Raw genomic sequence first — 14,505 nt, forward strand, 5'->3', positions numbered from 1 at the left:
TCTTTGTGTTACAGGGAACTGGCAGTACATTGTTACAAAGAGTAAACATGCCCATGTAAGCTGCAAGGAAGGGGTAAAGGCAAAAAAGTCAACATTTGCCACTAAGTACACTCCAAGATGTCAAAGAATTACCAGTGACTACTGCTTACTTCTATCACTCCTACAAAACCATTCTATAAATCGTAACTTCTTATGAACCCTGCTCAGGGAAGCTCACATTTCCAGAAGGCATTTAATAAAATGTCAAGAAGGGCTTTTGGACCTGGCGAGAAGGGTTGATTGTTTTCAAGTGTTTGTGGGGTGGAGGGTGTTTTTAAGACAGCAGATCTGATATGAATAGATCTTCCTTCTTTAAGGATGTTCCACCTGCAGAATAGAACAATTATGGGATAAGATGAACAAATTACATAGAGTTTACATGGTCCAAATAAGTATGAGCATAATGATCTGACCTTTTCTTTGATACATTTAAAACCAAACTAAAACAGTACTGTCAATAATTTTGCTCATCTTGACCAGCAGTCAGGAAATCTCAGGGTAAACAAACAATGGCCAACAAAAAGATGGGGAAGACAAAACAAAGCTTCCACTACCATTCCTCTTATCCCCTTGGCAGCAGAAGCAACACCAAGTCTCCTTTCCATTTTCTCTCTTCAAAGTCTTCATTCTGCCCATGGAAGCAACTAAATCTACCTTTGCCAATGTTTCTGAGAACAATTTAGGGATAGACTGAGAATCAGCTGTACTGGTGCTGACTTACATAACTTCTTTGAGGACAGTAAACCACAGAAAATAAGAGGCTTTCAGAAACTAATGAAGTGCCACAGCCAATCTTAGACACTGCCTTCAAATAATACATTACATTTTATGTCCTAAAACAAGTCCTCTTAATCAGTATTTTCTCAGATTTAAGACCTTGACTATAAACTGTATTTCCAGACTTCCTAGTTCAAGAGTTTCTAACTGTAGAGAGTGGGCATTAGAATTATAGAATCATAGAATAGTTAGGGTTGGAAAGGACCTTAAGACCATCTAGTTCCAACCCCCCTGCTGTGGGCAGGGACACCTTACACTAAATCATATCACCCAAGGCCTCGTCCAACCTGGAGAAAATTCCTGAGAATTAATTGTAAAGATCACACAGTAAACAAAAAAAATGGATACCAACCATCAGTAGTGCAAGACCCTTCTGGGGCAGGTTTTTGTGAATATGGGATTGGTGGACTACTTGAATCTGACATGTCTTCATCCTCCTCTTCATCTTCCATTTCATTAACAGTTTGGTTGGTAGAAAAGTCCAGGTTTCCATTTTGTGAATAGCGATGTACTAACTCTTTATCCAGCTCTTCTACCTTTGGCTTCACATCTGAGAAGAATCAAAAAGAAAACCAGCTTTTCACTTGAACAGCATTTGCATCTATCTCCTTTACAAAAACAACCAGCATGCCATGCTTTCTCCTTAGTGAAGCCTAAGATTCAGATTTTGTGTAACACAATGAACAGCTGTCCAGTTTGGGAGGGGGTACTATTATTATTATAATTATTATTATCATTATTATTATTATAAATGAAATGCATCCCACCCTTTTCTCACACTGAAAAACAACTGAAATGTGGCATACTTTCATGGTTACCTTCCGGCAAAAAAGGAGGCTGGTCAGGATCCAGGTACAGCTGTGAGAAGATTGGCCGTGGGACCACGCTGCTACATCTCAAAGAAGCTTCTATAGAGTTATGAAGAGCTTCTTCAAAACGGGCAGATTTTAGTTGCCCTGCATATGAATTCCCCATGATCTAGAAACACAAATAAAATCGCTGATCAGGGGATGAGAAAATGCCTGTGCAGACCATTTACAAATGAAGAGTGAGGTCTTATTAACATCCATTATGACAGTGAAACGAAGTTATTAAGAAAGTATGCTGTGAAAATAACACCTCTAACTAGTACTACATGTTCACATTTCTCACTCAGTCTGGTATACTGCACCTTCTCATTTCAGTAACAGCTTTTAGCACATTTCCAACACACTGCGTACACAGCCTCTCAACGGCCTCAGGAACCTGCCTGGTGTAGAATTTAATGGAGAATAGATAAAACCATTATTATTACATTTTCTAGGATTTTCAGTTAGTTACAGAAGGGTGAGTATCACAGAAAATTAAAAACATCAAGTTCAGCTTCACTGTTAGTTTTCTAACAGTGTATTTACATGATTTTACTTGTTAGTATGCCATCATTTGCAGAGAAACAATACATAGAGACATCCAAGATCAGTTCTCTGTTTTTCCAAGGTCTTCACATTTTGTCTTCAGAGTAACACTATGAATCACGTGTATTCTGATCCATAGAATTCAGATGATCTAATCATATTCTTACAATAAAAGACTTAAGTAAAAAAAAAATATATAAATAAATGGCAATCAAACCATACACAGCAAATGCTGTGAAATGTTTTTATTTTTAATTCTACTTTATGCCAGCATAGATAACAATGTGCTTGAGGTAGGATTTTAGGAGTATTCAAATGAAAAGACTTTACTTAAAATACCATAATAAAAACTAATCAATCTTTAAGAATCAGGAAATTTTTAATTCCCATGGCACATCATTTGCCTGAAGTCTGTCCATCCTCCACAACTTCCACAACCCATGTGTTGTGTACAATCTATGCCAACTACTTTCATAGGAAACTATTAATAAAATACATAGTATGCACACATAGCCTGCTGGTGAGGCAGGCTTTTTCATTTGCCTCTCTGGCAACCATACAAAGAGACTTGCCTGTGGATGGCGATTGGCACAGATGTACCTGAGAAAGTTGGTTAATATTAACAGAAGACATTTCTAGCTTGCAAAAGAAAACAAGATTGCAATTTGAAATGCCAAGAAAGCTTAGAAACTGGCATAGAAGCAGAGTAGGAGGAAGGTTTGCTGGGGATAGGCTTGTGCAAGACAGGTCAGGCAGAGGTACCACAGAGCTGGGGCCCTGCTGGGCTGTGCCAAGGGAAGGTGGGAGCCCTGGAGCCAACACCGATTTCCTAACACGGCCCGAGGCCATTAGGGCAGCTGAGCCTCATTTGGAGTTAAAGGGAGCTAAGAAGGGCAGAGCACGGGCAGGGGGAGCAGGAGGCTCTCCCTTGACAGGGGACAGGAGTTGGCCTGTTTGTATTGTTCCATCCTGATCCATCCTGCCCAAAAATACCAATTCAAAGTATTGATGCTTTAGTGTTTCTGTTTTTGGTTCTGGTGCAATTAGGAAGGGCTTAGTTTTCCTCCTCCCAATTTAAATGTGAGGCAGATCCCAGCGACCGCACCACAGCAGCAACACAGGAGGCAGCAGCAGCATAATGAGGTTTAAACATGTTCATGTGTGTGGAGCGGGGTTGAGGAGGCAGCAAAGGGTTTGAAGGAAAAGTAAGTTGGTGAAATTAGAACGGCAGGAAAAAAAAAAAAAAAGAGGACCCCCCCCCATTTCTGTTGTTAATCCATGTTCCTGCCATTATCTGCATTTAAATGGGCCCAAAACCAGTGATTTAATGTAACTACATCAATGCTCATTGTTAAAAGAAGTTATTCAAATAATGTCTACCCTACATTCCTCTATGAGGCCGCATGGTAAAAATAAACAAATAAAACCCAGTTACTTTGTAGAGTGAAATTAAGACAAGGTTTCCCTAAACCTCTGCACATGTGACAGCATCTGTGAGCTCAGGGGGATGTTGGATAGACAGTCCCAAGTGCAACCGAGACTACCTGACACAGTGTCTGAGCGAAAATGGAGCTGGACTTGACTGAGGAGCTCCTCCCCAGTCTCCTGTCAACACTGATACACCAGTTCTCACCCTCACACCCACTGTCTTCTCTATTTGTCCATGCTGCACCAAACTTCGCCAGAGCATACCTGCATGCACTGAAAGGTTTCTAAGAGGCAGGAGGTTTGATTTGGAATTATTTCCACATCTACACACACACTAATTGGAGCTAATTCAGCACAGAGCTGGTTAAATTCACAGAGATGAGCAGTTTGTACATCTGTAATACTTTATTCCAGCCCTCATCTTTCCTTTTACCCGCACCACTGAGTAGCAGTGAAACTCACAATTTGCCTACTCCTCTTAACAACCTTTTGAACTCTGCTTTGGATTGGACTATGCAGGATGTTACTATGTGCATAACGTGCTCTGCAGGATGTTAATATGTGCATTACGTGGAGTACATCCATATAGTAAGATTTGCTGTTGTATGTTCTCTGTACACACACATCTTCTTGCCAAGGAAGGAGATTCAGTTTGACAACGGCTACTCTCCAGGCTTTCCCTCTTTACCTTACCATCTTTGCCACTCTATTCAGTCCGAAGATTTTTATTTCATTCCTTTAAACCTTAGTACAGACAAGTAATTAAAATTTAGTAATTTCAAAATGAAACCTGCAGCAAAACATGAAATGAGGAGAATTTCCTAATATTCAGATCACATGCACCTCCAAGCTCTGTCACTCTCAGGGTACTTCTCTGCAGATACTAAGGCATCATGTACTGCTACCCAACACACCTCCACTGCCACTATGCTTCTTTAAAGCAGACATCCTAAACCTACTTCAAGTCTTCTTTGCAGTGGCCCAGCACTGAACTAGAGGATTCACTGGGAGATTTGCTGGAGCTTGAGAGCTGCCTTACAACAGAGTTGAGGAGCCCTCATATCTCAGTCTGGGTGCTTACAAAGGCATGTGAAAAAGGCAATAATGAAATTCCGCTAACCTAACCACAAGTGAGGTAGTATTACTGCTATATGTTTTAATCAAAAATAAATATGGGCATTCATTAAGCGAATAAAACCTACAATTACTGGGAGCTTCCATCAAAGCAGACAGAAATGGAAGTAATAAAAGCCAAATTTCAAAGATGGTTGATTTTAGCACTGCATCACTTAACGGTGCAGTGAAGGACCCAGAGAAATTGTGATCACTCTTTCAACCCCAGAAGCTGAACTTACAAGGAAGTCGTGTTAACTCAAGCAAATAATCTTGTCCCAGGCGGTCATCCAGGTTTCAAAAGATCCGTGCAGAAACATGACACTGGATGTTCAAGAAGAGCCCAAGTCCAGCAGTGTGTAAATACAGTAAACATTACCCACTAGAAAGATGGTAAGTGGTAACAGTAAAATGGTTTAGAAAAACGGTACTACGGTACTTCACATACCAAAAAAAAAGTAACCTCTGAAAAGTGGATTGTTACTCAATAGCTCTCGGGAGCTAGAACTGCACATTAAGTTGAAGCCTTTGCTAGTAAAAACATAATCAGATCATTCAGTACACCAGATACCGCATATTTGGCCTCCAGGTAGGTCATGACCCTGGAGACTTTAAAGGAGAGGAACTGAACAGGAGGATGAGGGAGGGGGTGAGTGTTGTTGTTATGGCTTAAAGCAATTTCACAATTACCTGATAGCGAATGATGAATCTGATGCAAACACCCTCCATTAAGTCGGCTCTATCAAGTCTTTACTTTGTGTTTAACCTAATGATGTAATTGTGTTCTCCAAAACACATAATCTGGCTTCTGATCTGGCCTAACCCCACAGGAAAGTTCCTCTTCAAAGGAAAAGAAAGCAAGTTCCTTCACAAGGAACAAAAAGCAAGTTCCTGCCAGGCTCAGCACAGCTTCTGTATCAAAGGGTTATCTTAGGCAAAGAGAGACCAGGCATCTATTTATGCTGCAGAATTGTTTGGGAACTGGTTGTTTCAGGCACAGCTAGCATTTTCTATTATTTACGTCATTCTTATTGATGTTCTGAGAGTATTATTTTTTCCCATTAGAGCATCATTAGGATGCATTATGAACATGCATACAGCAGAAAGGATGACAATTGATAATGACAATAACAAATATGTATACTAATTAAAAGTGTAGACTTCGAAGTCAAAAATATATATCCAGCATTAACTGTAGCATTCAGTAGGGAAAGACTTACGTGTGAGTCAATACGAGAGTGCAAGGCAGGGTAGTCTCATTAACAGATCCTCACCTCATAACCTTTGTAAGATTCCTTCCCCCCCCCCCAGTCCTTTCAAGATCCCGAGATACTCGCCCTGCTTTTGTCTTGGTTAAGAATATTCAAATTCAACTGTAAAAGAGTTTACAATGTTCTGTAGCAAGTAGTAGATAAATAATTCATTCACAAAGTCTTTCAGGAAAAAATGGTTAGTCTGTATTGGCTCTGTTTACAGTGGAGTTTTTTTTCATTTTTATTTCTCATTTCATTTTGAAGAAAGTATAGATAGCATCCAATATTGCTAAAACCCAGTCTTTCTGTCTGATATTGCCACCACTGTGTCAGAGGAACGGGGAAAATCGAGGATGACTTTTTTTCCTGACAAGGTTTTCCTTTTATGGCTCAATTAATAGTATTTGTACTTGGAGTACTGCATCAGATTACCTGTGATCTGGACAATTCCATGGACAGAGAAAGACAAATGGATACACAGCAGAGCTGCACACACAGGATGGTGCAATAGGGCAGCTGTTTCCCCACAGTGTGAAACAGAAAGCAAATCACAAGTGGTGCTTAACATGGAGGCTGCTGTGCCCTTACTGCTCCATCCTTTCCACCCCAGGACTGTGTCCACTGTCTTCAGACACAATTCACAAAACAATAAACATACTAAAGATAAAATTCACACCTGAATTCAGGGTGGTGTTAGTAAGTTGAACTTACATGCATGAAACTGTGAACTTTAAATCACCCCCAAATACTGCAAAAAATGAGTCTGAATTGCAGTTTTAAATTAAAAGTCAGTGATTTGGGAGTTTCCAGCTTCAGAGTATAAATCAGCAGTGATTTAACACTGAAGGTGAAAAGGAAAACTGCCAAGAACGGAAACTGAAATGTAATCTCATCTCTTTTACTTAAAATTTGGAATGTCTCATTAGGGTTTTTTTTTTTAACAGTATTATTTACTGAACTGCACACATAAAAAGGAGTTTACAGCTGCAATCAAAGATAGAATATATTGTGAGGTGCAGTGTTACTGCAAGTTAAGCTCAAGTCAAGTTTTACAAAGTGGTAGTTCAGAAGTTTTAAGTTACAAGTTCAGCACTTAAGTTTATTGCCTAACATCCCACATTTTCCTTCATCTTTCAAATGTTCTGATAAAAATGTCTCAAGCTTCAGAAGCAATCTTTTGTAAGGCTGAAGGTTTAAAACAGTATTTTAAAGTTAAATCTGTGTAGATAGAATCAAATTACATAAACCCAACAACAGTCAGTTTTCCTTCTCCCCAAACCGGGGCTGGAAATCGTTTCACAAGATTTCTGCACATGAAGCTTTGTGACAAGAACTGTACAGACCTTGCACTGAATTTACTCTTCTCCAGGTTACGCCTCCCATTCAGAGAAGAAATGTTGCATTTCAGGTTGGCTGAACTCTCATGGCACACAGAGAGGAAAATTTGTGCTATCAGTGCATTGGAAACGCTCAACACAATCCTCTGGCGAGGACTGAGAAGATTCAAGGATTAAGCGTGTGGCAAACTTCATCTGATGATGTTTCATCAGTAAACAAGCAGATGAAAGAAGCCATCTGAACTCGCTACTTAATTCATATGAACTCATACAGTGACTACACGCTATGCAAAAATTAGTTTCTGTGAATAAATGATGCAATGATAGAAGCATTTAAAGCAATATATGACTTCCTGATTATGTGAAACTACATGAAAAAATACTATAAAGACACTGGAACATTAATGAAGCAAAACTAGCCAACACCATTTGGTGGGGTACTTGGAATCAAGAACGTCTTTTGACAACTACTGTAAATGCACAGCTCATTTTCATGGGCAAAGACTGTCTTATGCATTTAAATGCTCACATACAGATAGGTACTATGTGTTTTATCACCAGTTGCATGCACCCATACACCGTTACTTTTTTACACTCTCATCCACCCACATCTGTTTACACAACCCTCCTCTACCCTCCTCACTTTTGCAAATATACCATTTACCTAAGTATTTCGCCTCTGCCTTCTTACTGTGGAAAAAGGAACTTAATTAGAAACTATAAATAAATCATATTTTGTGTTTATAATATTAAATATATGTATATCCTTCTTAGTCTTCTCCCATTGCATCCCCTGTTGTTTCATGGAAAGGTCAATGGTACAGGGTTGTGAACAGTGACAGGAAGTCAGATGACAATGAATTTGACCATAAAGGCTATAGAAGAGTAGAAGAGTTAATGAAAATTCAGTTGCCAGAAATGCAATGTCTTCATAATATAGAAGTTTTCCAGAGTTAATCATGTCAATTTAGTGTATTCTGACTGTAGGGCTTTAGAGCCCTTTTAAATGATGCTATGAAATTAGCGGATGAGTTACTGTGACCTTTTTTCGGGGTTTTTGAAATTAATTTGTAGAAGATGGAGCATATCTTTTTATGCTACTGCTATCTTTCACAATGTACATAGGGAATGGAACATTATCACCCAACTTCAACAAGAGAGATACATTTTCTCTTTTTTTTCTCTTTTCTTTCAACAGACAAACCTTCAGGTGGAATAAAAAAAGTTATCACCCTACAAAGCTAGCTTTTAATTTTGCAGTCCTGCTAAGACTGAAGACTTCATTATTTTAAAAGGAGTATGTACTCACACATTTAAAAGGAATACGTACTTGGATGCTTACACACTCATTGCAGAAGGGGCACAAATAAATCACTAAGGAGCACTTCTGAAAATCTCAGCCTGCTTCCTTGAAATGAGCATGTTTATACACAGCTTTCCTCATTTATGTTCTCTGCCCTAAATCAATAGGACTACTAACCACATTATTAATGCCGGTGCAACACAACCAAATTGGTAACGGTGCTTAATCCCAGCTCTAGGATCAAGGCATATTTTTGCTGTGTAATTTTGATTTTGCAATTAGCTGCAGACATGAATTATGATTTATTCTCCTAGCAACTTGGGGTTGTAGCACAATTAGGCAAGGTACACATCTGAATCCTTTCTGCTACCAACAGTAGTAACACAGCAGATAAAACTAATGTAGTGTATAAATAATTTGTGTAATAACTATTTAAATGACCATAACTGCATGTAGCATTTTGCTCCTTACTGAAATGTTTCTGAGCCCAAATTTGTTCCCCAAATCATGTATTCAAAATTGATACCTGTTCCCAAATTAACAGTTATTGAAACCTTGTTACTTTTATGTACTTTTCATATGCATAAGTGTACAGTCATTTACTGACAATATATATTTTGCTAGTAACACATAGATCTTATTGTAAGTTGTTAGCTAACAACTATATCAAGTACTAGTTTGAATTATTCAAAACTATTACAGTCTTGTCACGTCTTTCTAAATACAAAACATAAGTCCATATTTGTCAACAATTTTAATGCTGATAATTATCACTAACTGCTTACTTTCATGAATTATATTTTTTTCCCTGAGGGATTGCATCTGTCCTGAGAAAGGGAAAGTTACCAGTGTTCCAAAAGAGCCATACAATGACAGAATATGAACATTAATAATGATATCTCAATTTGCACTGCTCATGAAACAGAAGGGGTGATGATCTCTATCAAGCAGATGTGGTTGGGTTACGAAGATGCTGAGCACTTCACCTACAATCCCAAGCATCCTTTGAATATCTTATCAGTAAAGCTTGATAAAAACTCTTCAACACAACTGGACTAAAGAAGACCACCATATGAAGCTAATGATATTTATGTGTTTTCCAGCCACAGAGTTTGCTCAACTTGTTTGTAATGTTTGTAATTCTCATTAATTTTTTTCCTGCACATACTTTCTACACCACTCATCTGCCTTCAAACCTCAATGCTGTAGGCACATATTCACCTGCCTGCTGTTGTTTATTTCTTCAATAGGACTATGGAGTATTATTGTGCACTATGGCTTAGTAAATGATGTATGTAAATTATTGTAAATCTTTCAGCCATTAGTCTGCAAAAATAAATGTTTTAAACATCATAGTTTATGCTTTTTATTTATTGCATGCACCAGCTACCATTTATACAGGAACTTATACACACACTGCTTGACATTTTTTAAGACTGCTAATCAAGATGACATTATTTGAGAGAAAAGCAGTGTAAAAATTCACTACTAAGATCCAGAAAATGGAAGCTAAAATGCAATCCCTTCTAACACACTTCAACTTCAGATTGCACAGTACAACTGTTAAGCAGAAAAACCTTAATAAAAATCACACCAGGTATCTGTATCTGCAGTAAAAGTGGTTTTCCCTGTGCTCTTTTTTTTTTTTATTATTTATTTTTTAGATTTTTTTCTCATGTAAAAGTGTTACTAAATAAGGGAGACAAAAGAAATTTTTATTGCCAAGCAATATAAACTAATTGCTGCTATTTTTCTTACAGAGACGTTACTTGCTCTGAAAATTCTTAATTCTAACAACACGTACTAACTGACACCACTAAAAATATACCTTTCTGAGTAACAGGCATAATGGTAATACAGATTACATTGCCTCTTAAAACTTTCCAAGCAGAGATGACCTGATTCTTCAGGAACATCCACCCAGTATTTTCTTTTTCCGCAGCATTCGTATCATCTGGTGTGTGTTCTGGTTTGTGACAGCTATAATAGACTACAAATAAAGCACTGGAGTAGGACTTTGTAAGCTTCTGCTGTAAGCAGTCCTTTCCCCTGCATTGAAGCTGGCAGATTTGGTGATCTAGCATGGCAGTTCTTCAAATACACAACCTAAAAGTAATTTCAGGGTTACCAACTCAAAAAAAAAAAAAAGAGAGTCTCTGCAGATAGAGTATGTCTGCAACACTGCAAAGGATAACACCCTGCACCCAAGAGCCTCACATGCAGTGTTTCCAACATCTGCTTCATCTGTAAAGTGCATAATCCAGCCGAAAGTATCATCAAGTTTTATTCCTTTCCTTCTCCAGAGAGATGATGAAATAAATCCCTAACACATATTTTCGAATTAAAAGGTTAAATTAAATCAAGGAGTGATAAAGATTGATTAAGCAATCAAACTCACCTTCCCTAACACACTTGGATAGAAGAGGTTTAAATGGGGGGTTGGTTTCTCACCTTCTCCGAAAAAATACTGTTTTCCTCCCTAAAGCCCTGCCTGAAAACAAAGCAAGTCTGAAATAGAGGTCTCCTTGGTTTTCACGAGGCTTGGAAACCATCAGCCCTAAAAAGGAACCATCTAAGGTGGAAACAAGCCCCTCTTCTTTTGCAAAAAGGTTGTGACAAAATATCCACCAGATTTACTTGGAGCACGTTCCTGCACAGCTCTTCTGAAAACACCATTTTTAAATAGGTCAAAATGATCACATTTCTGCTCCTCTGAACTCAGAATATGTATTAGAAAGAGCAAACAATTTTGTTCTTATCTGAAGCTCCCATAGACAGGCATATCTAACATTATTCTTCTGCAGTCACTTTTAGCTCTTGATGCAGAGACCAAATAAACCCAACCCCTGACCAAAGCCAGCTGCTTTCGTGGCCATTTCTATGCAAAAAGCAATGCACTGAATGGACAAGAAAGCCCTGCATAAGTCAAAACGGGAACAGTCAGCTTAAGTCCACAAGTAATGTCAAGTCTAACATCGTTTGGACATTTTTTTGCATCTTCTCTGATGCTGGGAAGCAGTGTCTAAATTGCTCATAGAACTTTTATTTCCAAAAAAGCGATAAATTTATCATATTTAATTTCAGTGGAAATGAACTTCAAAGTGCAGGGTGTTTTGTGGAGTTCTTCCTTTTACACGTGTTCATCATGTGTCAAAGCCGACTCCACTTTCTCCCCTCCCCAGAATACCACAAATTCTTCAGTAAAATAAACAAAGCTCTGTCCAGAATCTCTGAAATTACCAGAGGCAACCCCTGTTTGAGATCAAAGATGTGCATCACTACTGGGCCTTCTGCAACATTCCAGATTTTAGTTAAGATGAAATTTGCAACAAACAGGCAATCAGCAGCACAAAACTTTAACACCACATCCAGGCATGTATCTTAAAAGAAGAGCTTTGACATTCAAGCTGCCTTTTCTGCATACTTAGGAATCCCAATATGTATTTGTTAGATAAATATCCACAAATGGCATTTTTATAATATAAAAAGATGTCTTATATTTTTATAATGCCATTTAGGTCTAGCAAAGAAAAACCTTTATCTTTACTTAAAAAGAAATGCAAAAATTCGAAATTACATACTATTAACATCTAATAGCAAAAGAAAACCATTTTCTCTTTCTAATGCTTGTATTTGTGCTGTGATGCAACTCAGGACCCACTACGACAAATTGTATATGGGATCTTTATGTGTTGGAAGAAGAAAAAAGTGATAACAAAATACATTATTTTTTGAAGACATTAGATATGCTTCTTGACTTGTTTTTCCCCCAAAACAAGAAGTCTTAATGATGTTTGCAGGCTGAACTAGTCTATCCACAATGTAAACATGCTAGCAGAGGCAATCGTGATTCCCAAAGCTGCTATTATGATTTAGTGAGTCAGTAACACAGAAAATTCCCAGGTTCTATGTATTCTTGAAAGTGTGCATAGAAAAATTCCAGTAAATACTGGCATTTAAGAAACCAGTGCTCATAGTACTTTATTTTGACTGCTGCCACAGTAGAATATAAATACTATGCATAAAATTCCCACTGTAGGCTAAAATCCACTTAAAAAAAACCAACAACCCACAAAACAAATCCCAAACCTGATAAATATTCACTTTATAAATAAAGAAGAATTTTCCTCCAGTAGATGAGAAAAAAAGTCTTAATAATTCATACACTTCCATTTTACACACCGAGTAATTCAATTCTAGGGTTACAAATAAAATTAAGCATTACAGCTGAAATATGTATTTCTCTAAGCAGTTTTATTATACATTTCATATAGCCCTTAATTCCATATAGATATATATGTAAAATGTGATATTCATTGTTTATAGGGATAAAGCTGAAAACAGACTGGGACATCTCTGAGTTTCTACAGCAAAGGCCAGTCCAACCTCATTGATAAATAAACCACCTAAATCCTTTCTTCATTTGTTATTGCCTTATTGCAAAAGTATGAAGCTGAAGCCTAGAAAGTCAAAGTTAAGGCCTAACCTTCCATCTCTATCCTATCTGGACACTCCCTTGTGTACCCCTCAAACACACATGCTATCATTTCCTGATGAGTTTAGAAAGGGTTATCAGGAGGGTTTCAAGATATGTGTCAGTTTTGTAGCAACCTGAATGCTATGCAAACATCTTCTCTGTTTAATAGGGGATTTGTATTTTAGTAGGTTTATCCATTCCCAACTTTATTTGTTTAAAGGTGCCTTAACCTTGACATAAATCAATGTTAAGCACCTGCATAGAGTAATTCTGAAGAGTTTAAAAATTAAGCTCTTTGGAGGGCTGTATTTTGCAAGCATAATTTTTTATTAAAAAAAGAAAAAAATTATTGCTTAACTTCTTTGCTCCTTTTTCCCCTTTAAAATTATGCAATTTATTCTTTTTTACTGCTTGTACAGTGTTCTCTTAAAGATCTCGATGAAACACCAGGTTAGTCACTATAAAAACACCAGCACCTCTGGCTCCCGAAGATCTTTTTCTTCCTAACACAACAATGAGTGTTTGCGTAAGACAGGAGGGCCAAAGAGTTCGAGGCCCCGGGTTGTGTCTTGCAGCAACCCCCTCCTTCCAAAGGAAAACAAAAAGCACTGAACCTTTTCTGCCACATGCCTGGTCCTTCCCCCACCGCCTCTCTGGTGAAGACAGCCATTATTACATTTCCTTTTGGGTTATTTACAAGGTCTTGGCTCTGACATTGATTTCTTATCTGTTTCTATGAGAAATGTTAAGTGTTAATAAGCTGTCACCTTAAAGTAAGAGAATGCCAAACAAATTATAGGAATTAATTAATCAAAACCTATTCTTTAACATTATTTGTGAGTGCTAAAACAAGAACAGCAAATATTGCTGGAGACCAGGAAATCCCCACATTTTTTTTCAACCAATTAATAATAGTAGATTAAAAGAAGTTATAGTTTAAACCAGGCAGTATCTTGATACCTAAAGCGAATTTGTCAGGGGATAGAGAATAACCAGGCAGGCACAGCTCCCTAAGGAACAAAGTCTTTTAATTTGTAAGTTAAGGTTTTTTACTTCTTACTTTTTCAAGTATTTTGCTCACAGTATAAATTTTAGGATCAAAGGTGAAAGTTCAGAAATCTTTTTGGTTACAGAACCATTAAAATGATAAACATTTGGGATCTCAAAGTACACTTCTACTCTAACTGTCCTTTCAGACCCGCATTGACTGCACTATAATAGCTGCCAACATTTGGTAAGGATTAGCCTTTCATTTAGACAAAAGCAAGCATTCCTTAGCTAAATCAGCACTTTTTGCCATCAGACTCATAAAACCTTTTCACAACACAGATTTTCAAGAGAATCCTTTAGGGTTTTAGGATGCTGCTCCTTTTACTAAGTAACA

At 37.7% G+C, this 14,505-nt stretch overlaps 1 protein-coding gene across 10 annotated transcripts in view; it reads right to left on the bottom strand.

Annotated features, from left to right (window-relative positions):
* GREB1L (GREB1 like retinoic acid receptor coactivator) overlaps positions 1–14,505 on the bottom strand; it is a 136,930-nt gene that overhangs the window by 59,096 nt on the left and 63,329 nt on the right. For 6 of the 10 annotated variants that reach the window (XM_061448684.1, XM_061448693.1, XM_061448689.1 and 3 more), the window contains exons 3-4: positions 1,623–1,794; positions 1,169–1,366 (exon numbers count right to left, since the gene is read on the bottom strand). In XM_061448684.1, coding sequence (XP_061304668.1) covers positions 1,169–1,366; positions 1,623–1,791 — 367 coding nt within the window. In that variant the 5' untranslated portion in view covers positions 1,792–1,794. Of the gene's footprint in view, positions 1–1,168; positions 1,367–1,622; positions 1,795–4,993; positions 5,119–14,505 lie in introns of those variants that run through there. The other 4 variants (XM_061448691.1, XM_061448690.1, XM_061448687.1 and 1 more) reach the window with 2 other exon arrangements.

The sequence above is a fragment of the Pezoporus flaviventris genome, unplaced genomic scaffold, assembly GCF_033815535.1.
Source record: "Pezoporus flaviventris isolate CSIRO_AGI_PZ_B2104156 unplaced genomic scaffold, CSIRO_AGI_Pfla_v1 ptg000007l, whole genome shotgun sequence".
NCBI classification, from domain to species: Eukaryota; Metazoa; Chordata; class Aves; order Psittaciformes; family Psittacidae; genus Pezoporus; species Pezoporus flaviventris.